At 47.7% G+C, this 23,753-nt stretch overlaps 1 protein-coding gene across 5 annotated transcripts in view; it reads left to right on the forward strand.

Annotated features, from left to right (window-relative positions):
* Positions 1 to 23,753, forward strand: part of BMPER (BMP binding endothelial regulator) — a 220,757-nt gene that overhangs the window by 192,002 nt on the left and 5,002 nt on the right. For all 5 annotated transcript variants that reach the window (XR_010599179.1, XM_042860337.2, XM_065587196.1 and 2 more), the window contains one exon: positions 4,376 to 4,506. Coding sequence is in view for 4 of the 5 variants with exons in the window: in XM_042860337.2 (XP_042716271.1) it covers positions 4,376 to 4,506 (131 nt within the window). In the remaining variant the exon portion in view is untranslated. Of the gene's footprint in view, positions 1 to 4,375; positions 4,507 to 23,753 lie in introns of those variants that run through there.

Below are 23,753 nucleotides of genomic sequence, written 5' to 3' on the forward strand. Positions count from 1 at the left end.
TTGAATAGGGGAGGGACACCAAAAAGGTTTTCTGACCTGGTCGGCAAAATGTCTTGGACTGTTTCTGTATACCCTCAGTCTTAATTCTAATTAAACAGAAGTTTTTAATCTTGGAATAGAATTGGAACACTTCAGAGGACAGCAAAGTCAAAATGTTCCATTATTAGAGAACATACTATCAGAAAATGGTGTTTCTTTGAGTGAAACTGGGCTTCAGTTGTAGGGCATGGACACTCTCTAAGCCTCCAGATACATACCTATAGATACCTGTTTATTAGTGTCTTCTAATTTATTTGACAGAATCAGAGGAGATGCAAAGAGGGAATGGGGGAGGTGAGCAGAACTTTGAAGTTAGCCATTCACTGGAGTGCAGGAAATGGCTCAGCAGAAAATTTATAAAAAGAAAACAAAAAACAGTACCTACATCACAAAGATTTTTTTTTTTTAACACTGATCACCATTAGAACTTGTAAATTGCAGTCAAGAATCTACTGTTTTTTTTCTGGGCAGGGAGTGGAGGCATGCTGCTTGTGTTGTGTGGCAGGGGAAGTTTCAATAACTAAAACAAAACAAACAAAAACACCAACTTCCAATGGGAATCTAATAAGGTTGAAATTAAGGATTTTACTGGCAAATAAGAAAAACAATTTTTTTAAAACTGACCCAGAGTACTTAGCCTATTCTCTCTCAATCATTCAGCCCTCAGCGAATAAGCATCTTTTGCCTGAAGAAGTTCTTCCAAAAAGCTTCCCTTTCAATCACACAAAGGGATTGCCTGGAGTTCCCATCTTGGACCACGAGAGGGAAGTAGTGACTGTATTTTGCTATCTAATGCGTCAAATACTTTCTCCCTTGTAGCTTCAGAAGTGATTTTTGTAAACAAACAATTTTTAATATTAATTTATTAGTTTTGTTAATAAAGAATCTCATTAGAAAAAAGTGTCTCTATTTTGATGATAGACCAATATTTACTTTTATACAGTTTTGTTTACTTTTAGTTTTGTTAAATAAGTAGAAAAATTATCAACAGTAATAATTAATTAACAAAACAACAACAAGACACATACCCCTTGGTGCTGGGCCCTGCGTGATTGTACCTCAGCCAAACCAGAGGATTGGGCCCATCAGCTCGTCTCAGGATTATACAACTCATGAAAGTAGAAATAACTTGAAGCCAATAAGAATGGAGTAAATTAGAGAACTGTTCATTCTGATGCTGGTGTGTTATCTTTCTTAGGGAATATTTAATGCTACCCATACCAGGCTTGATCCTTATCCAGGCAGAAAGGAGTGGCTAAGAACTAGAGCTGTTTGGATCTGGATCCAAATTAGTCCAAGGTCTATGGGTGTTTGAAACTGGAGTTTGGGGTTTGGCTCATCGAGACATATTAAGTTTTGTGCCGGGAGACTTATCTTTAACTTAAGGCAACTGATCTGGCTTGGTGTTGGAACTGGCATTCTTTTCTGGGGCCAGAAAAACTCACAGCAGGAAACTCTATGATTTTTGGGTTCTCAAAACCAGATGAAGTGACTCAAATGTAACATTTTATAAGTCCCAACATGGGAACTCAGCATGCAAACAACCAGCCTGCCATAAGCAAGCATGATCCTAACTCCCCCACTCCCCAACACCTTGGATATCAATAATATAATAATTATTGCATGAATAATTATACATAATAGTAAAAGTTGAAAAGGCAAGGTTAGTTGAGGATAACAGGATGCCTAGGAGAGAATAAAACTATCTTGGCATCTTAATTGGTCTGCAGGGAATACAACAGACTCTCTTTGCAACAGTAATTTCCTGTGATAGCATGTCAGGAATCTGCTTTGTGAAATGAGGTATATTAGTTGCCATGTGTCTGGTTTTCAACTGGAAAGTCTGGTTGAAAGGGACCTGTGCAGTTCCAGGAAGATGTACTGACCGGATACCAAAAGTCTGGTTACCGCAGGCGGGGAGGGAGGCGCAGGGTCATCAACCCACAACAGCCTCTGCTCAGTCAGGGCCACCTCCAACCTGCATCTTGTGAGCAGGCAGGCTCCACATCAGGGGCTGCATCTCCTGACCCAGCCCTGGAGCAGAGGGAGCCCAGCTGGTGAGGGAAAAGAGGGAGGTGGAGAGGATTGAGCGACAAGGAAAGGGGAGGGGGAAGCAGCATGTGGCAGAGATGGGGAGAGAGAAGTGGACAGGGGCGTGGCCTTGGGGAGAGGCGGGGGGAGGTTCCTGCGCTCCTGCTGTAGTGTCCAGTTTTCAGATATTAGAAAGTTGGCAAGCCTAGATATATACCTCCTAAATGATATGGGGAATATGGAACCACTTATATTCAGTAACAGCATTCAGAGCACTGCTTTCGGATGTCAATGAAGATTTGCAGACATGCTGTGGTAGGACAGTACTCATCAAGGGGAACTTGTTCAGTGACTCATATGTAAGGCTGCGAGTCTGTCATGGAGATCGTGGAAGTCACGGATTCTGTGACTTTCTGTGACCTCCATGACTTCTGCAGCGGCTAGTGCTAGGGGGCTGCCAGAAGCAGCAGTTTGGGTGTGTGGGAGGGGGCTCAGGGCTAGGGGCAGGGATTTGGGAGCATGGGGGGGTGCTTACCTGGGGTGGGGGGCCACCCTGCAACTCCTAGGTGGCGGAGGGGCGGGGGGGGGGGTCTCCACGCTGCACACTGCCCATGCGCGCAGGCCCTGCCCCCGCAGCTCCCATTGGCTGCGGTTCCCTGCCAATGGGAGCTGCAGCAGCCGGCGCTTGTGGCGGGACCAGCGGAGGAGCCCCTGCCCTGGCCCCTGCTTCTGCCGTCTAGGAGCTGCAGGGACGGAGCCGATAGGAAGCCCCGCCAACCCCTCCCCCAGTACCAGCAGGGGTCCTGGGTCACCTCCCCCAGCACCCCAGGACCACGCCCACCCCCCCAGAGCAATCCCACCCAAGTTTCAGACACGGTGGGTATTTTTAGTAAAAGTCATGGACAGGTGACAGGCCTGTGAATTTTTATTTACGGCCTGTGACCTGTCTATGAGTTTTACTAAAAATACCCAGGACTAAAACGTAACTTTAATCATACGTGAATAAAATAGGAGATGAACCTGAATACTAAAATGGGAAATTATTTTCAGAAAGCTGAGCACTGCCAGAGGTGCCCACTGACTTCACTGAGAGTTATGGATGCTTAGCACGTCTGAAAATCAGTCCCTTAATGTTTCCAGCACACTTCAACAAATGAAAGCAGACACAAACAGCGAACTTTGCAAATCCATTGCCTCTTCTCAGTTATTGTATTTTCAGCTTGTGCCAAATTGACACACGTTCTAGATGAGCTAATTTTGTATCCAAACATGTGCAGTAGCAGATTTACTTACTGACATGTTTTATGATTATTCAGTAAAATAAGATGGTTGAATTGAGAGCTGAATGAATAATTGGTTCTTGGGGAGTTTGTGGCTTTTTGTTTTGGGTTGTTTGTTTGGTTTTTTTGTGTGTTTTGTTAGGGTTTGGTGGCCGACCTGAAAAATCCAGAAAAAAAATTGATTTGTTTCAAGCCAAAACGAACATTTTTCAATTTTTCTCACTGAAACAAAAAATTATTTTTTCAGGTTTCTAGCTGTTACATTTTTGAGATATTTGTACATGTAAATCTCTTTAAAAGCAATTCCTAGCTAAATTTCAAAACCAAACATTTCAAAATGAAAAATAAAAAAATGTCAAAATGAAATATTTTAACATTTTCAAAATTTTAATTTTAATTTATTTGGCCAAAAATATTTGCCAAATTTGAGCCAAATTAATGAATAGCTTTGGCATCCCGTAATTGCATTTTTCAGTGACTTTCCTATTCAACTGAAATTTTTGCTACGCTCTAGTTGCATCATGAACCCCGAGGACTTCATAGCATAGTAACTGTGCATGTCTTCATTGCTCCTTATAATGCTCTTAAATCTGGGAATTAATCTTAAATGTTGTTGCAATAGGCATTCTTTGGGAAAGCCGAGATGGAACCTTTATTAAGACAAAATTGTATTGGCTACAAATTGTCTTTGCCTTGCTCCATAATTGCAGCGTACAACCTTTGGTCCTCATTTCAGGGCAGTTCTTGACTCTCATAATCTGGGCTCTCTACTTTGATATGACTTCATGGTAGGACATTGATGTAATTGAGAGCGCTGAGCATATAGAATAGAATATAGCAAAACTACAGAGGTTAGACCCTCTATGTGGATTTGGGAGTAAAAGGTGTTCAATGTGTTTGCCATTTCTCCAGCACAGGTTATTGCAGCTTTAAACTGCATATGACTATATAAAAAAATAATTCCAAACTTTGAGGGCTCTTTGGCAAAACTTTTATTCCTTGTTTGTTTCTGCTGTTTTTTGCAGGTCCTGTGTAACAGATATGTGTGAGTGTCCAGTTCATAAAAATTGCTACTGCGAGTCATTCCTTGCCTATGCCCGAACCTGTCAGAGAGAAGGGGTGAAAGTCCAATGGAAACCTGAGCAGCACTGTGCAGGTAAGGATACTCTGAGTGCTTTGTTGCAATTTAATGCACAGTCTGAAGGAAAGACCCTTGTCATTTTTTATATCATTATAATGCTGGAGGGAAAAAATAGAAATTAATAAATGGCTAGGCTGGAATTTGATAAGCAGCCAGCCTATGTTCTGAGCTATAGGTGTGAGTCTATAAAATATACATAATATCACACACTCTCTCTCAAACACACACACACATACACACACACTAGTATGGTATGTTATAGGTCAGGGTCCCCAACGAGGTGCCCGCAGGCGCCGTGGCACCTGCCGGGGCGTCTAAGTGCACCCGCGTACTGGCCGGCGGACAAGCATCCACCGAAATGCTGCTGAGAAGCAGTGTCATCCAGAGGCGTCGCCACTGAAATGCCGCTGATTTTCGGCGGCATTTCGGCGGCGACGTCTCTGGATGACGCTGCTCATTGGCGGCATTTCAGCGGCGACACCTATTGACGTTGCCGCTTGTCGGCGGCATTTTGGCGGATGCTCCTCTGCCGCCACGGTCCTCCGTGGCTCGGAAAAAGGTTAGGGACTACTGTTATAGGTATATATATAGAGAGAATGCCAGCCTGTGGTGGAAATATATAGTGTTCGTGTGCATTAATTTTGGTCACTGAGGCAAAGTTCCCATGTGATTTGCACTGCTTTAATGGCAAGTAATTATTTCCATAGAGAAGAGACAGTTACTTCCCGTAACTGGAGATTCTTCAAGATGTGTGATCCCTATCTGTATTCCACATGTGGGTGCACATGCGTGCCATGTGCCTGAATCCGGAAGTGTTTCTTAGCAGTGTCCGTTGACCCGCACGTGTGTTGTGTCTCTCCTCATGCTCCCAGCTGAGGATATAAGAAGTCATGCAGATCGACACCTCTCCAGTCCCCCTCATACTGTAATGGAATGCAGTCCTCACCGGAGGGGATGGAGGGCAGGTAGTGGAATACAGATAGGGACCACACATCTTGAAGAACCTCTGGTTACAGGTAGATAACCTCTTCTTCTTTTTCGACTGATGGTCTCTATGTGTATTCCACGAGCAGTGATCAGTGCAGAGGTGGGTGCGAGGATTCCAATGGATGTGTGGTCTGCAGTACAGCCTGGCCCACTGGATGTGTGTTGCTGCTGCTTGTGCGATGGTATAGTGTGTCATGAACATGTGGGCGGAGCGCCACATTTCTGCATAAGAGATGTCTTGCCAGGATATGTCAACCCGTGAGGCTGATGTGGTGGCCTGTGCTTGCGTAGAGTGCGCCATGACTCTATCAAATGGGGGTATGTTGGATTGGTTGTAGCTAGGGCTGTCAAGCGATTAAAAAAATAATCATGATTATCGAACGATTAATCGTGCTGTTAAATAATAGAATACCATTTCTTTAAATATTTTTGGATGTTTTCTACATTTTCAAATATTTTGATTTCGATTACCACACAGAATACAAAGTGTGCAGTGCTCACTTTATATTTTTTTTATTACAAGTATTTGCACTGTAAATAAACCAAAATAAATAGTATATTTCAATTCACCTACTACAAGTACTGTACTGCAATCTCTTTATCATGAAAGTTGAATTTACAAATGTAGAATTATGTACAAAAAAAGCTGCATTCAAAAATAAAACAATGTAAAATTTTAGCGCCTGTTAGTCCACTCAGTCCCACTTCTTGTTCAGCCAATTGCTCAGAAAAACAAGATTGTTTACATTTGCAGGACATAATGCTGCCCGCTTCTTGTTTACAATGTTGCTTAAACTGCAGCAAGGGAAGTTTAGGTTGGACATTAGGAAAAACTTCCTAACTGTCTGGGTGGTTAAGCACTGGAATAAATTGCCTAGGGAAGTTGTGCAATCTCCATTGTTGGAGATTTTTAAGAGCAGGTTGGACAAACACATGTCAGGAATGGGCTAGATAATACTTAGTCCTGCCACGAGTGCAGGGACTGGATTAGATGACTTCTCGATGTTTCTTCCATTTCTATGATTCTAATGTCACCTGAAAGTGAGAACAGGCATTCTCATGGCACTGTTGTAACTAGCATTGTAAGATATTTGCGTGCCAGATGCGCTAAAGATTTAGATGTCCCTTCATGCTTCATCTACCATTTCAGGGGACATGTGTTCATGCTGACGGGTCCTGCTCGATAATGATCCAAAGCAGTGCAGATCGACGCATGTTCATTTTCATTATCTGAGTCAGATGCCATCAGCAGAAGGTTGATTTTCTTTTTGATGGTTCAGGTTCTGTAGTTTCCACATCAAAGTGTTGCTCTTTTAAGACATCTAAAAGCATGCTCCACACCTCGTCCCTCTCAGATTTTGGAAGGCACTTCAGATTCTTAAACCTTGGGTTGAGCACTGTAGTTATCTTTAGAAATCTCACATTGGTACCTTCTTTGCATTTTGTCAAATCTGCAGTGAAAGTGTTCTTAAAATGAACAACATGTGCTGAGTCATCATCCAAGACTGCTATAACATGAAATATATGGCAGAATGCGGGTAAAACAGAGCAGGGGACATACAATTCTCCCCCAGGGAGTTCAGTCACAAATTTAATGAATGCATTATTTTTTTAACAAGCATCATCAACATGGAAGCATGTCCTCTGGAATGGTGGTCGAAGCATGAAGGGGCATACAAATGTTTAGCATATCTGGCACGTTAATATCTTGCAATGCCAGCTACAAAAGTGCTGTGCAAATGCCTGTTCTCTCTTTCTGGTGACATTATAAATAAGAAGAGGGCAGCATTATCTCCTGTAAATGTAAACAAACTTGTTTGTCTTAGCGATTGGCTGAATAAGAAGTAGGACTGAGTGGACTTATAGGCTCTGAAGTTTTACATTGTTTTGGTTTTGAGTGCAGTTATGGAACAAAAAAAATTACATTTGTAAGTTGCACTGTCATGACAAAGAGATTGCACTACAGTACTTGTATGAGGTGAATTGAAAAATATTATTTCTTTTCTTTATAATTTTTACAGTCCAAATATTTGTAATAAAAAATAATATACACTTTGGTTTCAAATATAACATAGAATACAATATATCTGAAAATGTAGAAAAACATCCAAAATATTTAATAACTTTTAATTGGTATTCTTTTGTTTAACAGTGCAATTAAAACCATGATTAATCGCAATTAATTTTTTTAATTGCAATTAATTTTTTTGAGTTAACCGTGTGAGTTAACTGCGATTACTCTACAACCCTAGTTGTAACATTCACAGATGCGCCTGAGGCCCATTTGGAGATGCAATGGGATGAAAGGGCTTGACCCCTGGACCATTCAAGATGACCATAAATAGTTTCAGCGATGTGCAAAAGGGTTGGATCCTGTGGAAGTAGAACACCAGTGCATGACAGACGTGGAGGGAGTGCAAGGCTCTGTCAGTAGGGGAGGTGTGTGGTTTGGGGTGGAAAACTAGCAGGTATATGCACTGATTTAGGTGGAATTCAGACACCACTTTTGGGAGGAATTTAAGGGGAAGCCGTAAGGCCACCTTGTCCTTGTGGAATATTGTGTAGGGGGAGTCTGCCATCATAGCCGTGATTTCACTGACTCGTCTGGTGAGGTAATGGCTACCAAGAAAGTCACTTTCATCGAGAGCTGGGAGAATGTGCATGCTGCTAGCGGCTCAAAGGGTGGCTTTGTGAGGGCAGAGAGAACAAGATTATGATCCCATGGCGGCGTGGGCTTCAGTACTGGTGGAAAGGGGTTGAGTAAACCTTTCATGAAGCTGATAGTGGTGGGATGGGTAAACACCAAGGAGCTGTCCATAAGAGGCAGAAAGGCACTGAGTGCTCCCAGCTGCACTCTGATAGAGTTGAGGTCCAGGTCCGACGTCTTGAGGATGAGGAGGTAGTCGAGGACAAGTGGAATAGACACCATGCTCAGTGAGCGGTGGTGGTGGCGGCAGTGGGCCCATGCCGTGAAGCATCTCCATTTAGCTCAGTAGTAGGCTCTGGTGGATTCTCTGCTGCTTGAAGCGTCACGTGGTTCTTGATGTGTCCCTGCAGCCTGGGGGAGGGAGGAAGCAGCAGGGTAGCTGACTGCCGGCTCAGCTCCTCCCCCGCCACATGGGGCTGCTTTGCCTTTCCTGCTGCTGCAGTCCCAGTGCTGCTGCCTGCTTTGCAGACCATCTGCCAAGGTGAGTCAGGGTTTGGAGGCAAAGGCAATGTGTGGGACTCCAGCAGCAGGGAAGGTGAAACAGCCCCGTGTGGTGGGGGAGGAGCTCAGCCGGCAGCCAGTGCCTAGCACAACGGGGTCCTGGTCTAGGACTGAGACTCCCAGGTGCTATGATAATACAGCCAGCTGCCCTGCTGCTTCTTCCCTCCCCGGGCTGCACGCCTCTGGGCTGTGGGAGGCATCGGTGGGGGTTCGCGGGTCTGGACTTGCATGTCAAAACTGAGGTGTGTTCTGCCACTGGAAGAGGGTTGAGGAGGTGGTTGTGACAGAGGCGGGGATGCGAGGCCACTGTGATCAGTGTCTTTGACATGGGGGCTCCTGCTGTCAGTAGTGGTAGGCTAGGTAGGGAGCGTATGAGCAGGGGAAGAAGGGTTGTTTCTGCTGCCTGCGTCTCAGGGCCAGGGTATATATACCAAGGGATTGTAGTGTGGCTCTGGAGTCCTTCAGCAAGTGAGGGACTTGTCTGTCTTATTGTTAAACAGTCTGTGCTTGTCAAAAAGGAGGTCCTCAATTGTATTTTGGATCTCCCTGGGGAAGCTGGATGATTGTAGCCACGAGTCTCTTCACATAACGATTCCGGTCACTAGAGAGTGAGAGGATGCATTGACCACATCCACAACTGCCTGAAGGTCCACCAGGGGTGACCAGTTCCTTGTGTCCAGCAGTGCCTGGAATCGCTGCTGATACTCTGGTAGCAGCTTGTCCTTGAACTCTGGTAGCCTGTTGTAGTTGTTAAAGTCATACTTGGCTAGCAGAGCCTGGTAGTTGGTAATGCAGAATTGTAGTCCCGCAGAAGAACAGATTTTCCTGCCCCAGCAGGTCCAGTCTCTTAGCTGCATTGTTCAGAGGAGTAGATTATTGTGGTTGCTGCCGTGCCAGTTCCACAGCCTCTTGGACTACCGGGGAGCTAAGGGGTGGATGAGTGAAAAGTAAATTGGCAGCTTTAGCGGGCACAAAATATCTCCTCTCCGCCTGCTTAGATGTGGGGGCACATGAGGGAGGGGTGTACCACATTGCTCGTGATGGCCTCACTAATGGGTAGGGCTATCCTAGGTGGCTCTTGGGGTTGGAAGAGGTCCAGGAGTTGATGTTGTGGATCCTGAACCTCTTCCAATGGGATTCCTAGGCCTGTCACTACCCTCTGCAGCAAGTCCTGGTATTGGCGGCGGTGGTCCAGCAGAGAGAGTGGGAGGAAGATGATTGCCTCGTCCAGCGAGGAGGCTATTCCAGTTGGGACTAACCAAGTTGGTGGTACCAGTTCTATGTCTCCCTCTTCTTCATACACTGATAGCACTGGTGGGTATGTAGAGGATGGCCGATAAGACGCCTGAGATGGTGTCTCTGTTAAGGATCCCAGGGTCCCCTGTATGGCCAAAAGGAAGGGTCCCTTGGATGTGGTGGGCCCTCTGGGAAGCAGTACCAGGTCCCTGTTGTTTGGTCATATACTGGAGAGTAGAGCGTACATCTGGACTCTGATGTGACATCAGGGAGAAGGAGGGTTTCGGCTCCGAGAACGCCTCGGACTCTGAAGATGGTGCCGGCAAGAGGGGGGGACTGTTGGTACCAGAAGGCTGCCATTTGGCAGACATATGGGCTTCTCCAGAAACAGCAGAAGGGGTACATACTTTGGGGTTGGGATGCCGCAGTTGAGCAGGGGGCTGAATAAAAGGGGAGACTGCAGGTAGGGGAGGATCAACTCTTCTGCCAACAGAAATGCTTCCGAGCATCCAGGGATCCGTGGTGTACCTGCAGAGATGCCAGAGGGTCCTGGCAATGCTTGGGTGCCTCGGTCATGTCAGTACTGTCAGATCCCATTTGTAGCTGGCCTGACCCTCCATGCAGGGAATCTTGGGTGCTGGTCCGGCCGGATCTGTGCGAGACATCTCATCAGACCTGGTACGCCTTGGGGAGGAAATGCTGTACTTGGGAGCAGTCTGCGGCGGGGATCTGCTCTTGTGCCTGTGAGAGTGTTTTTTTTCTCTCCTGCTGGGACATGTGCGGTGCTTGGAGGGGCACTCACTGCTGGTGATAGCCACTGTACAGGGGTGTCTCTGGGGCCTGGATCTGAGTGCACCTTAGTTCTCATCACTTCCTCCATCAAATATTTATGAAGGTGGAGCTTGTGGGCTTCCCGGGTTCCAGGTGGGAAGGATTTGCAAATGGTACAGTGAGCAGTCATGTGTACCTCGCTCAGGCAGTAGAAGCGCCACTGGTGCTCGTTGCTCACAGAGAAGGAGGGCGGGCAGGAAACAGTTTTTGAAGCCCAAAATCGGGGGCACAGTCCCTGGCAGGGGAAGTACAGGCCCCAGTCAGGGGAAAGAACTACACACTAACTATACTAACTATACTAAATTATCTAACTAACACTATAAAAACTATTCACAATGATTTACAACAAAGCAGAAGTGATTCACTCTCTTAGAAACTAAGAGTATAAAGGAATTGGGGGTTCCGACTCAGGCCACGTGGTGGTAAGAGGGAACTGAAGAGGTGTCAACCCACATTACCTCTTATATCCTCGTCTGGGAGCATGAGAAGACACACTATGCTCATGTGGGTCAATGGACACTGCTAAGGAACACTTCTAGACTCAGGCGCTTGGTGCAACTGCTCACCCATGTGTGGAAGACACATAGGGACCATCGCTGAATATTTCCCCTGATTATGGCCCTTTTAATTCAGGTCACTGTATAATGGCATTAGATTATCTGGAAATTTATGTAAAAATTTATATAATCTTAGTCTTATAGTTAAGACTAATATTTAGTAATGGGTATTATTAGTAAAAGTCATGGACAGGTCACGGGCCGTTAACAAAAATGCATGGTCCATGACTTATACTATATACCCCTGACTAAATCTTGGGTGTTCTGGGGTAGGGGGTGGCCCGGGGGCACCGCAGGTGCTGGGGTGGGGGTGGTGGCAGTGACGCATGGCCTGGGACCACTGCTGGGCCTGGGGGTGTTGCGGCACGTGGCCTGGCACCCCCACTGGTGCTGGTGGGGGCGACCCGAGACTGCCGCTGCTGCTGGAGGGGGGATGATGCGGGGGGCGGAGGCGAGAATGCCCCAGCAGTGGTGGGTGCGGGTGCTCGGGTGGCCCCCGGGCCAGCCACACCAGCTGCTGCAGAAGTTCCGGAAGGTCACGGAATCTGTGACTTCTGCAACATCCGTAATAGACTCGCAGCCTTAATTATTGTTTAGAAAGATGAATGGGATACTCTCTGCTGGTCAAAGAGCTGTTACTCTGCTATCTATTCTGGTGATTGTGTGACTGTGTCTACCTTTTCATAATTTTCTGTCACATGGAGGATACAATAGCAGGAAGGGGTGAATGATACAGATAAATATATGATTGCTCCTGAAATCTCTGATTATTCTTTACAAAGGAACAGAGCAATCCGGACAGAATGTCCCTATGTGAATGTACTGCTCCCAAAATGCGGCCCCAGAAAGCATTAATGGCATATGTAGTTTTAATTCATTGACACATCCAGTAGCAGGTCAGACTGGAGCATGAAGAAAACAGCCCTTGGCTTGTTTTCATGAACTGCCTGGATTCTCTTTGCTTTTTATTATTGCAAGACTGCCTAGGATCTCTAGTAATCTCCAGGACCCCACTGCAGTAGGCTCTGTCCAAACAGAACAGAAAGATGGCCTCTGCCCCAAAGAGTTTACAATTGATCCGTCTCCTGTTTTATACTTAGAGTGGGGAGTATTAGGAAACAACGAGACAACATTAGTCATCATGAGAGGCAATGGTTTCAGCACACCAGTGGCCTAACCTAACTTTTGCAATCGTAGCGGCTAATGCTCTCTTGCTTCCTTTGACACAAATGGGAAACTAATGCAGTCTTCCCTGTAAGCATGAGCCTGTTGGAATGGCACTGTATCAGTGAAAGAGGCTCCTTTAATAAGGGGATGTCTATACTGATAGAACATTTTGCCTTTTTTTCTACAGTGTCATCAAAGATAAGAACTTTTCTAAGGACAAAACACCCCTCGAGACAATATTTTGAGAAAGGAGTGTCCATAAATCCTCTACCAAAGCCTTGAAAGGCTACTAGTCAAGACAAAACCGCCCATTAAAATGGACATTTGTAGAAACTTTTCATCTCTGTAACATCCCCTCAAACACTAGCACCCTTTTTGTGCTTTTTTGGTTGAAATCCTTGGGGATCTCCTCAGGAAAGTAGCATGTGTTTGAATAAGTTTCCACTTGATACTCCATTCAGAATGTGAGAATAATGTATAGGGGCTGGACTTTTCAAAGGGGGAGTAAGGCCATGTCTACCCATACAGCACTGCAGTGGCGTAGCTGTACCAATGCAGCGGTGCCGCTGCAGCACGTCTGGGGAAGACAGTCTATGCCAACGGGAGACATGAACACATGAACACTTATGTTGGTGTAACTTATGTTGTTCGGGGTGTGCATAAACCACCCCCTTGAGCCACATAAATTATGCCAACATAGGCTGTAGTGTAGACATAGCCTAAGGCACTCAAATCCCATTGGGATCTGGGCCTCCGTTGGGCCCATTAGCAAATCCTAGCCAGGGTTGAACTTTTCAAAGCCAACTAGGTGATTTGTACGTGCATCTTTCATTGATTGTAATGGAAGTTGTGTCTCTAAATTCCCTGGGCTTTGAAAATCTCAGTGCTACCTCAGCTTTGCAAAAGGACCTAAGGGAGGGCCAAATCACAAAGGGTCTCTACAGTTCCTCCAAAGGGTACATCTTGTTCCCATGTACAAATATCCAGGGACCAGCGATCGTCTGACCTTTAGTTCATAAAATCATAGAATATCAGGGTTGGAAGGGACCTCAGGAGGTCATCTCAGTCCAACCCCCTGCTCAAAGCAGGACCAATTCCCAACTAAATCATCCCAGCCAGGGCTTTGTCAAGCCTGACCTTAAAAACCTCTAAGGGAGGAGATTCCACCACCTCCCTAGATAACCCATTCTAGTGCTTCACCACCCTCCTAGTGAAAAAGTTTTTCCTAATATCCAACCTAAACCTCCCCCACTGCAACTTGAGACCATTACTCCTTGTTCTGTCATCTGGTACCACTGAGAACAGTCTAGATTCATCCTCTTTGGAACCCCCTTTCAGATAGTTGAAAGCAGCTATTAAATCCCCCCTAATTCATCTCTTCTGCAGACTAAACAATCCCAGTTCCCTCAGCTTCTCCTCATAAGTCATGTGCTCCACCCCCCTAATCATTTTTGTTGCCCTCTGCTGGACTCTTTCCAATTTTCCACATCCTTCTTGTAGTGTGGGGCCCAAAACTGGACACAGTACTCCAGATGAGGGGATGATTCACCAATGTCGAATAGAGGGGAATGATCACGTCCCTCGATCTGCTGGCAATGCCCCTACTTATACAGCCCAAAATGCCATTAGCCTTCTTGGCAATAAGGGCACACTGTTGACTCATATCCAGCTTCTCGTCCGCTGTAACCCCTAGGTCCTTTTCTGCAGAACTGCTGCCTAGCCATTTGGTCCCTAATCTGTAACAGTGAATGAGATTCTTCCGTCCTAAGTGCAGGACTCTAGTTCTGCTCACACTATCAATATCTGGGTGGTGTCAGGGTGGCACATTTATACAGCAAAACCATATGGACTGTGCAGGGAACTCATAAAAAATAAAGTGCCTCCTTACACTTAACAATAACCAGTATCTAGGTTTTAAGCTTTAACTGCCTTTTGTTCAACCCTACCATTACAATTATTTTGTCCTATTTAGGGATAAACATTTCTAGTTATGAAACAATATATATGTCATTAAAATGTGACTTTCATTTCCTGTTTGACATTTCATAGACAGCAGGATATTTGGAAGGCTCGTGTTCTAATGGGAATGGAGTGTACTTATTAATAAAGTCAGGTTTTAATTATTCTTTTGTGTGTTATAAAACACAGGTCTCGTGTGCTTGCCAATTCTTATACCCAGAGTGCTGTATGCCTAGCTCAGGGATAAATATATTCTTTAGAATACTTATGCTGTCTGGACTGTCAGCCAAATGGGATGCACAGGAGACTAAATATATGTCCTGTTCTCTACATACTTTTCCCCTCTTCTAACCAGAAAGTGGATCATCTAGCTACTCATTTCCTAAATGAATAGCACATGTTCACTGCTGTTCAAGGCATACAGTGCACAGGTGATATAAGATGACACTAAAGAGAAGGGTGTGGAGAAGACATTAGTGAACGGGAGATTTGTTACAAAAGGATAAAAAGGAAAAAGCTGGGTTATGGTATGAAGGGGTTGGTGAGACCAATGTGTAAACTGAGAAGGTTTGGAAGGGCAGGAAGGGATGTGTGGGAAGCAGATGAGTTGAGGGGAAAGTGAGAAGCTATGAGGATGGATATGGGGAAGAGAAAGGAGCTTGGGATGTTGAGACGAGGCGAAATTAGGGAAGGAGGTTTAAGAGGATAGAAAAAGATGTGAGGGGGCTGGTGAGGGAGTGACAGAGTGGGAAAAAGGAGGTGAGAGAGAGGCTGATGAAGACAGAGGAGAGATGTTTATAGGGCTGAGGAAGGAAAAGAAACATCCTGGCCAGGATGACTTGAGGGGAATGCAAAGGTGTTTGGGCAATGGAGTATTAACCTTTAGCCTCCGGAGCTCGGAAGACATATGTAGAAGATTCAGTATGGTAAGGGGGAAGTAATTCCCTGTTAAGGGATGGCTGTGGCAATACTAAAGACAAGGGAAGGCATGGTTTGGGCAATGACAAGGAGGGACGTGCAGGTAGTAGAACTGAGAAAGCCACTTAATCCAGGGACTGGCTCTCAGGAGCTCTTCTTTGCTAAGTGATTGTCTCCTTTGATTCCTGAGTTGTTAGAGGGTGATTCCAGATGTCATCATTTCCACTTACATGCTGGTTTCAACCAGCTGTTTTGCCCTCCTGGTTCCCTCTCATCTGCAGAATTTAAGTCTAAAGTGCACAATTTTTTTTTTTCAAATAATTTTGTCCCTGGTGGAATTTCTCCTAGATCTTACTCTAATCAGTTTCCTCTATGTGTCTCTGTGAGAGAGGAGAGAACTTCTAACTTTTTAATGAACATTTGATAGAAGTTGGAGTAGTTAGAAATACAGGCAAAACTGTATAATTAAAAGGCTTGTTCACGTCTCCTCCCTTCCACTGGCAAGAATGCTTCTGAAATGATGTACCCAAATTGTAAGCAGCAAGTACCATGAATGACGCCCAGACTGGATGTCCTAAGAAACACCAGGAAAGGGAAGGCTGGGCAACAGTAACAGAAAAAGCAGCACCCTGTAATTCAGTGGTTCCCAAATTTGTTCCGCCGCTTGTGCAGGGAAAGCCGCTGGAGGGCCAGGCCGGTTTGTTTACCTGCCACGTCCGCAGGTAGGGTGACCAGATCACCCAAGACAAATATCGGGAGGCGGGGGGGCGTGGCGGGGGGGCAGGGCCAAAAAAAAAAAAAAAACACCTTCCTCTGCAAGCGCTGGAGGGAGGCCTGGGAAACTCAGGGGAAGCGCGGGGCCGGGGTGAGTAACAGTCCGGCCTGGTCCCTTGCAGGCAGGACTCAGTTGGGTGGTAGGGCGAGGAGGGGGGCGGCCCGCGGGGCCAGGCGGCGGCTGGTCTCACCCCCGGCCAGCGGGACTCGGGAGCAGCCGCTGCTGCAGCTCCCACTGCCGCGGGGGCAGGAAGCGGCCATGGCGCTCCGCAGCTGCAGCTCTGGCGCCCCCGAACCCCCCGAGCCGGGGCCTGCTGCGGGGACCCAGCAGCGCGCACGCTGGGCCCAGCCCCTGGCCAGTCGCGTCTGGGCTGCTGCCCAGCTGGTGCTATCCCGCGGCGGCCCCGGAGTGGGGGCAGCAGGCCCCAGCCCCCCCGTCCCGCAGGGGAACGAATGGGGCTGGGCGGCCGATGCCTCCACCCCGGGGCCGCCGCGGGATAGCACCAGCTGGGCAGCAGCCCAGACGCGACTGGCCAGGGGCTGGGCCCAGCGTACGCGCTGCTGGGTCCCCGCAGCAGGCCCCGGCTCGGGGGGTTCGGAGGCGCCGCAGCCGCGGAGCGCCATGGCCGCTTCCTCCCCCGCGGCAGTGGGAGCTGCAGCAGCGGCTGCTCCCGAGTCCCGCTGCCCGGGGGGACAACAACAGCCGCCGCCTGGCCCCGCGGTTCGCCCCCCTCCTCTCCCAACCACCTAACTGAGTCCTGCCTGCTGGGGGCCAGGCCGGACTGTTACTCACCCCGGCCCCGCGCTTCCCCTGCGTCTCCCGGGCCTCCCTCCAGCGCTTGTGGAGGGAGGGGGAATGGTGAGCCCGGGGAAGAGGCGGGGATTCGGGGAGGGAGCCAATCGGGGGAGGAGGGGGCGGAGTCGGGGCGGGGGGGGTGCGAGCACTTCCAGGCTCCGGGGCATTTCCTTGTTTGTCCAGTGTCCCGACCGCATGTCAGTCGGGACGCGGGACAAACAAGGAAATATCGGGACAGTCCCAATAAAATCGGGACGTCTGGTCACCCTATCCGCAGGTTCAGCCGATCGTGGCTCCAAGTGGCCGTGGTTCGCTGCTCCAGGCCAACGGGAGCTGCTGGAAGTGGCAGCCAGTACGTCACTCAGCCCGCGCTGCTTCCAGCAGCTCCCATTGGCCTGGAGCAGCAAAACGCGGCCACTGAGAGCCGTGATCGGCCGAACCTGCGGACGCAGCAGGTAAACAAACTGGCCCAGCTTGCCAGGGGCTTTCCCTGTGCAAGCAGCGGACCAAGTTTGAGAACCACTGCTGTAATCATTTGGAAATCCTAACTCGGAAAGTTCTATAGACTTGAGAATGCAGAAAAGCAGCTAGAGGCTGACTTGAGAAAGGCAGCTGTTTGAGACTCTTATTAGACCTCAGACATTATCTTAATTGGATTTGTCAGTTATCAGTGAAAAACAAAGCAGTTCAAAAGTTCATATCTGATATCTGTGTTTTTGTGCAGTGGAACAACAAGAGACTTTCACTGCAAAGTGGGTAACTAAAAGCTGTAAATCGCCATTAATACAGTAATAGATATGGACAATTAGGAGCTAGTTTTTAAAAGCCTAAAGTCAGGACGAGATTGTAAGCAGCAATGCCAAACATATGTTTTTGAATGTAACCCTTCTGCCCATCTGAGTTAGCAGCAACAAGGGCCGGGTTCAGTATCTTGGGGTTCCGTTTCAATAACACAATGCAAAACCGGCTCGAGCCCCCCACCCAGTGACCTGGGACAATTACATACCACCCTCCGGGTACCTCTAAGAGGCAATACTTCCCTTCTCGCAAGCATGGAGTCTGAGTGTAGCAAAATCCTTTTAATAAAGGAGGGGAAACAATGCGGCATGATGTTGGGGAAACACCACAAACAGGATTCATAACGCAAACCATGATCAAAAGACCCACTCACAAGTAAGTTTGGCAGTGTCCTTTTCCCCTCAGGGTCTTAAGTCCAGCCAGGGCCGGCTTTAGCAAGAGCGGGGCCCGATTCCTGGGGGCGTGGCTTGCCGCAAGCCCCGCCCCCAGGAATCGGGCCCCGCTCCGGCCGGAGCCCCAGCCGGGGTCGTGGGGCTTGGGTCTGGCCCGGAGCTGCTCAGCCAGAGCCGGGCTGGAGCTGAGCCGGGGGGCCGGGCCGAGCCGCGGGGGCCGGGCCGGACCCAGAGCCGCTCAGCCGGGGCCGGGCTCGAGCCGCGGGGCCCGGGCCGGACCCAGAGCCGAGCTGCGGGGGCCGGGCCCGAGCCACTAAACCGGGGCCGGGCTGGATTTGAGCCGGGGGGCCGGGCCGGAGCCGAGCCGAGCCGTGGGGGCCGGGACGGAGCCGAGCCGAGCAGGCCGGACTGGCACCCCGGGGCCGGAGTTGCTGGGGCCGGAGGTGCTTGGCCGGGGCTGGACTGGGCCGCGCCGCGCCTCCCCAGAGCCCTTCTCACACCCCCCACCACCCCCAGCTTACCTGTTGCTGCCGCCACCTGCCCCTGCTTCTTTTCAGACTTCCCGCGAACCTCTGATTAGCGGGAAGCAGGGGCGGAGTGTTCAGGGGAGGGGAGGAGGGGGAAGTGAGCTGGGGGCAGGGTGGAGAGCTGCAGCGCGGGGCCCTCTTGGCGCGGGGCCCAATTCAGCCGAATCGGCTGAATCTACCTAAAGCCGGCCCTGAGTCCAGCAACCTAAAAATCAACCAAAAGTCCAACAACCCAAAAGTCTCTGTCCCTGGTCAGTGCAGAGCCAGAGTTCAAAAGTTTATCTGCAGAGTTTTACCTCCCAGCCTGGGTGGCAATGGGGGACGGGGGGGCGCGGGGGTGTTAAGGGGCACCTTACGTGGTCCAAGGCCGACTGCCCCGCCTCTCCATGGAGTTCTGCTGCAGTCTTCACTGCAAGCCACTCCGCCAGCCGCTCCACTCCACAAGCCATCCCGTGAACTGCTCCGCTCCGCCAGCCACTCAGCAATATATCTTCAGTCCCCCTCCCCCAACTACTTAACACAGCACTCAATGATTTCAGCTCTTAGTAATTTTAGCTCGTTAGTGATTTCAGCTTGTAGTAGGGGAGCCTCAGTGCTGGTTCACCACTGGCCCAAAGTGAATTCAGCTCAGCAGCCTGTAACTAGACTCCTAATGAAATCAAAATTAGCTCTGATATTCCACAGTGGGGAGAGGAGGAGGTGCAATTGGTGTTTCAGACCCTCAAAAGGGGCCCATACCATCAGGTACAAATACCTGTCCCCAGCCTCTCTCCCTTCACTGGGTTTTGGAACCCATGTCCCTTGTCTAGCAAGGGCTACTTAGTTGATGGCGAGTCCCTCTGTCATAAAACAGTTCCACTGTACTTGATTCACATATCAGGGTAAAACACTTTATTCTTCCTGCCTCAATAACAGAGAAACTGGGGATCCCACAGCAGCCAAAGTGACCATTTGGGCTGCTGTGGGCAGGACCGGCTTTAGGCCGATTCCACCGATTTGCCCGAATTGGACCCCACATCTAAGAGGGCCCCGCCGATCGGGACACTGCCGGAAGGAAAGCTGTGCGTTTCTCCTGGAAGCAGCTACTGCTGCTATGGCAACAAGAGATGCTGACGCTGGCCCAGCCGGCAGAGGGCTAAGGCAGAGGTAGCGGCTGTTGCACGTCAGGAGAGGGGAGGAGGCAGCCCTCCCCTCCCCTCCCCTGGCACCCACCTGGAGGAGACGCCAAGAGAGCTTCCGGTCCGGTGGGAGACAGGGTCATCTGCAGTGGACCTCACTCACCTGAGCAACTGCTGGGGCTTCGGTCAGTGAGTGTTTGACCCTGTGATTTCCCCCCCCAGCCACCACTCCTGCAAACACTGGGCAAGGGGCAGCCCCATCCTCCACCCCCAGTGAGGCTATGGTGAGGGGCAGCAGGGGAGGAAGGAAGCCACATGTGATGGCAGTCCCCTCCCCCCCAGCACCCACCACCCTCTCTCCGGCCCCCAAACTCTGTCCCAGAGCCTGCACCCCAGACTCCATCCCAGAGCCCAACCTCTCAACCATCCTACACCCCAATCCCCTGCCCCAACCCAGGGCCTGCACCCCAGATCTCCTCCCCCCACCCAAACTCCCTCGCAGAGCCTTAGGCAGGTGGGGGGCAGAGTTCGGGGGGGGGCGGGCTCTGAGCATTCTGGACACCACCAAAATTTCTGTCAGTGAGTGTTTGACCCTGTGATTTCCCCCCCAGCATCAAGATGTTGATAATAATAAAATAAAATAAACAATCTGCTGCCCCTGATACTTGGAGGCAGGGTGAGGAGGCAAGTGGCGAGTCAGTGGATGGAGGGGGGCATCCATTTTCAGTATTTTAATGTTTGGTACTGCATTGATTGACTGCTGTGTGCATTATAGTGACCCCCTGGGTCTTTGAATGAGGCTTTATACTTGGGGGGGGGGGACGAGGGGGCGAGCGGCGAGTCAGGGGTGAGTGGGTGGGCAAGCGGTGGGTGGGCAAAGAGGCGAGCAGTGAGCCAGCAGGGGTTCTAGGGATGGGCATGGGGGTTTCTGGCAGGGGAGGGAGAAGGTGAAAGGAGGTGAGTGGGGGGTGGGGGACTGACTAGGAGGGACGCAGCAAGCCAGCGAGGGGCTAGGAGGTGAAGAGGGTGTGATGTTGGGGCCGAGCGGGGAGGGGGCGGGTCCTATTTTATTTCTGTGATCTGCACCCTATGTGTGCCGTTACTTTCCACCCCCCCGCCCCCAAACCTTCCTTTTTGGCTCATAGCTGTTTTGGCAGGGCGGCACTGGGGAAGGAGGGTTTGTTTCCGTAGGGCGGGCGGTGCTGGGGGGGGGCGGTTGTTTCCGCGGGGTCGGGCGGTGCTGGGGGTGGGAGAAGAGGGCGCAATTTTATATTAATAAGGAAATATTTTATAAATGTTAATAAAATAAACATTATTGAAGAAAATTAGTTGTACAACTATCAAAACATAAATTATTTTCCTAATATGAAAGTGAAAATCTATAATTAATATTCTTTTAGAATGTGGTGACTTCTATCAATATGGGTAAGAGATCAAGAGACATTGGTAGAAAGTACCCAAGTGGGAGTAAGAAAAGAGCCATATACAAGGCAAAGGCAGTTGAAAGACAGAAACAAAAGGGTGCTTTAAACAAGTATTTTAGCAGACCCGATTCTACTGTTGATCCAGAAGAGCTCAGTGAAGATGCAGATTTGGTTGAAAATTCTCCAGTAGAACATACGACACAGACAGAGAACGACAGCAGTGACGACGAATTTGAAGAGCCAAATCAGTCTGAAGAAGACACTCAAGACAGTCAAGGTGAAGAGAAGACTACAAAATGGGTTGTAACTGATGCTGAAGGTACTGAGGGTCAAGAATGCCTCTCTGATAATAAAGATGTGAGTGGTTTAGATCCAGAGCAGAAAGGCAACTTCAACTCTGCTGACCAGATAGAAATATCTGATGATCCTGCAACTTGGCCAGAATACATTAGCCAGCGTATCAGGGAGTATTTAATAAAACAAGGGCCGCCTAAAATTATTGTAGAAGATTTCCCTAAAAATAAGATTGGGAAACACTTTTCAAAGTTTCACTGCAAAAGGAAACTTTCAAATGGTGAAACTGTAGATTGTCCATGGGTGATATACTCAGTGTCAGCCGACAAGATCTTTTGTTATTACTGTAAGATTTTGTGCAATAATGTGACAAGTTCATTAGCATCTAATGGTTTTAATGACTAGCCTAATATTCATACAAGTTTGGCCGAGCACAAAAACTCAAACGGATATTTACAAGCTATGCTTAGTTGCTGCAACCTTCAGCAAAGGTTATCTGCTGAAAAAACCCTTGACTCAATACAACAAAAACATATTGACCAAGAAGCAAAACACTGATATCAAGTTTTTGAGAGATTAGTTACTGTCGTTCAGTTGCTAGCAGAATGAAATTTATCATTTCGTGGGTCTGATGAACGGCTGGGAACATCATACAATGGAAATTTTCTTGGAGTTATTGAATTACTGGGAAAGCTTGACCCAGTGATGCAGGAACATTTACGAAGAATCAAGAACAAAGAAATACATGACCATTATTTAGGAAAAAACATTCAAAATTAACTTAATAGTATTGTAGGGAATGCTGTTAAACATGAAATAATAGGTTATTTCGAATTAAGGCTGCTAAGTATTTTGCTATTATACTTGACTGCACTTCTGACATTAGTCACCAAGAACAAATGTCATTGACAATTAGGTATGTGGCTGATGGTGTATCACCAAATATTCTGGCAGGAGTATATGAACATTTCATTAAGTTCGTAGTAGTAGAAAGCAGTACAGGTGAATATTTGTACAATATCCTTTTAAGTGAACTCGAAGACCTGGGATTGGACGTTGCAAATATCCATGGGCCGGGCTATGACAACAGCACAAATATGAAGGGAAACATATCAGGTGTACAAGCATGACTTTTGAAAACAAACCCAAGAGCTTTTTTTACACCATGTGCATGTCAACTATAATCTCATTTTGGGAGACATGGCCAAAACATGTCCAGATACGATGAGTTTCTTTGGAGCCTTGCAGCGTATTTACGTCCTTTTTTCTGCATCTACTAAAAGATAGACTATTTTAGAAAACATCTTACTGGCCTTTCTGTAAAGCCTCTTTGCGAAACACGATGGAAATGTAGAATGCAAAGCGTCAAAGTTCTGCGGTACCAAGCAGGGGAGTTTTATGATGCACTCGTAGAGGTAGCAGAAACAATTGATGATGCTCAAGCAAAAAGTGAAGCTGAATCGCTGGCTATTCAAATGAAGGATTATAAGTTTTTGGTTTCTCTAGTTTTCTGGCATGATTTACTTTTTCAAGTGAATTTTGTGAGCAAAGAGCTACAGAGTGATACAATGGAGATTTCTGCAGGAATTTCTTCATCCGAAAAGCTTTGTAACTGGTTAAAAACGTACAGAGAGAAGGGTTTTCAAGAAGCGTTAACTGGTGCCAATGAACTTGCCAAAGATCTAGATGTGACTCCAGTATACCAGACTAAACGCTTGCGCAAACGAAAAATACAATTTGAGTACGAGTCTGCAGACGAGCCTTTTTCTGATCCAAAAGAAGCTTACAGAGTGCAATGCTTCAATCAAGTGTTAGACAAAGCTTTACAGTCACTTGAACCAAGGTTTGAACAGTTACAAAAGCATGAGAGTTTATTTGGATTTTTATGTGAATTCAAAAATCTTCCCAAGGACACCATACGAAAATCTGCTGCAGATCTGGAATTCGCATTGACAGATGTGAAACTAGTGCAGGAAAATGAACAAGTTTCAACTTGTAAAATCAGTTGACATAAATGGCTACATGTTTTGTGAAGAACTGGAAGCGTTAAAGCCAATTCTTTCATCTGATTGTAGAAACCCCGTAAAAATGGTTCAATTTCTTGCATATAATAACCGATCAACAGCATTCCCAAATTTATTTATAGCAGTTCGAATCTTCCTGACTATTCCGGTAACTGTAGCCTCAGGAGAGAGGAGCTTCTCGAAGCTAAATCTAATTAAAACATATCTGTGATCAACAATTCAGGAAGACCGATTAAACAAATTGGCAATCAT

Source organism: Chrysemys picta, chromosome 2 (genome assembly GCF_011386835.1).
Source record: "Chrysemys picta bellii isolate R12L10 chromosome 2, ASM1138683v2, whole genome shotgun sequence".
Classification (NCBI taxonomy): domain Eukaryota; kingdom Metazoa; phylum Chordata; order Testudines; family Emydidae; genus Chrysemys; species Chrysemys picta.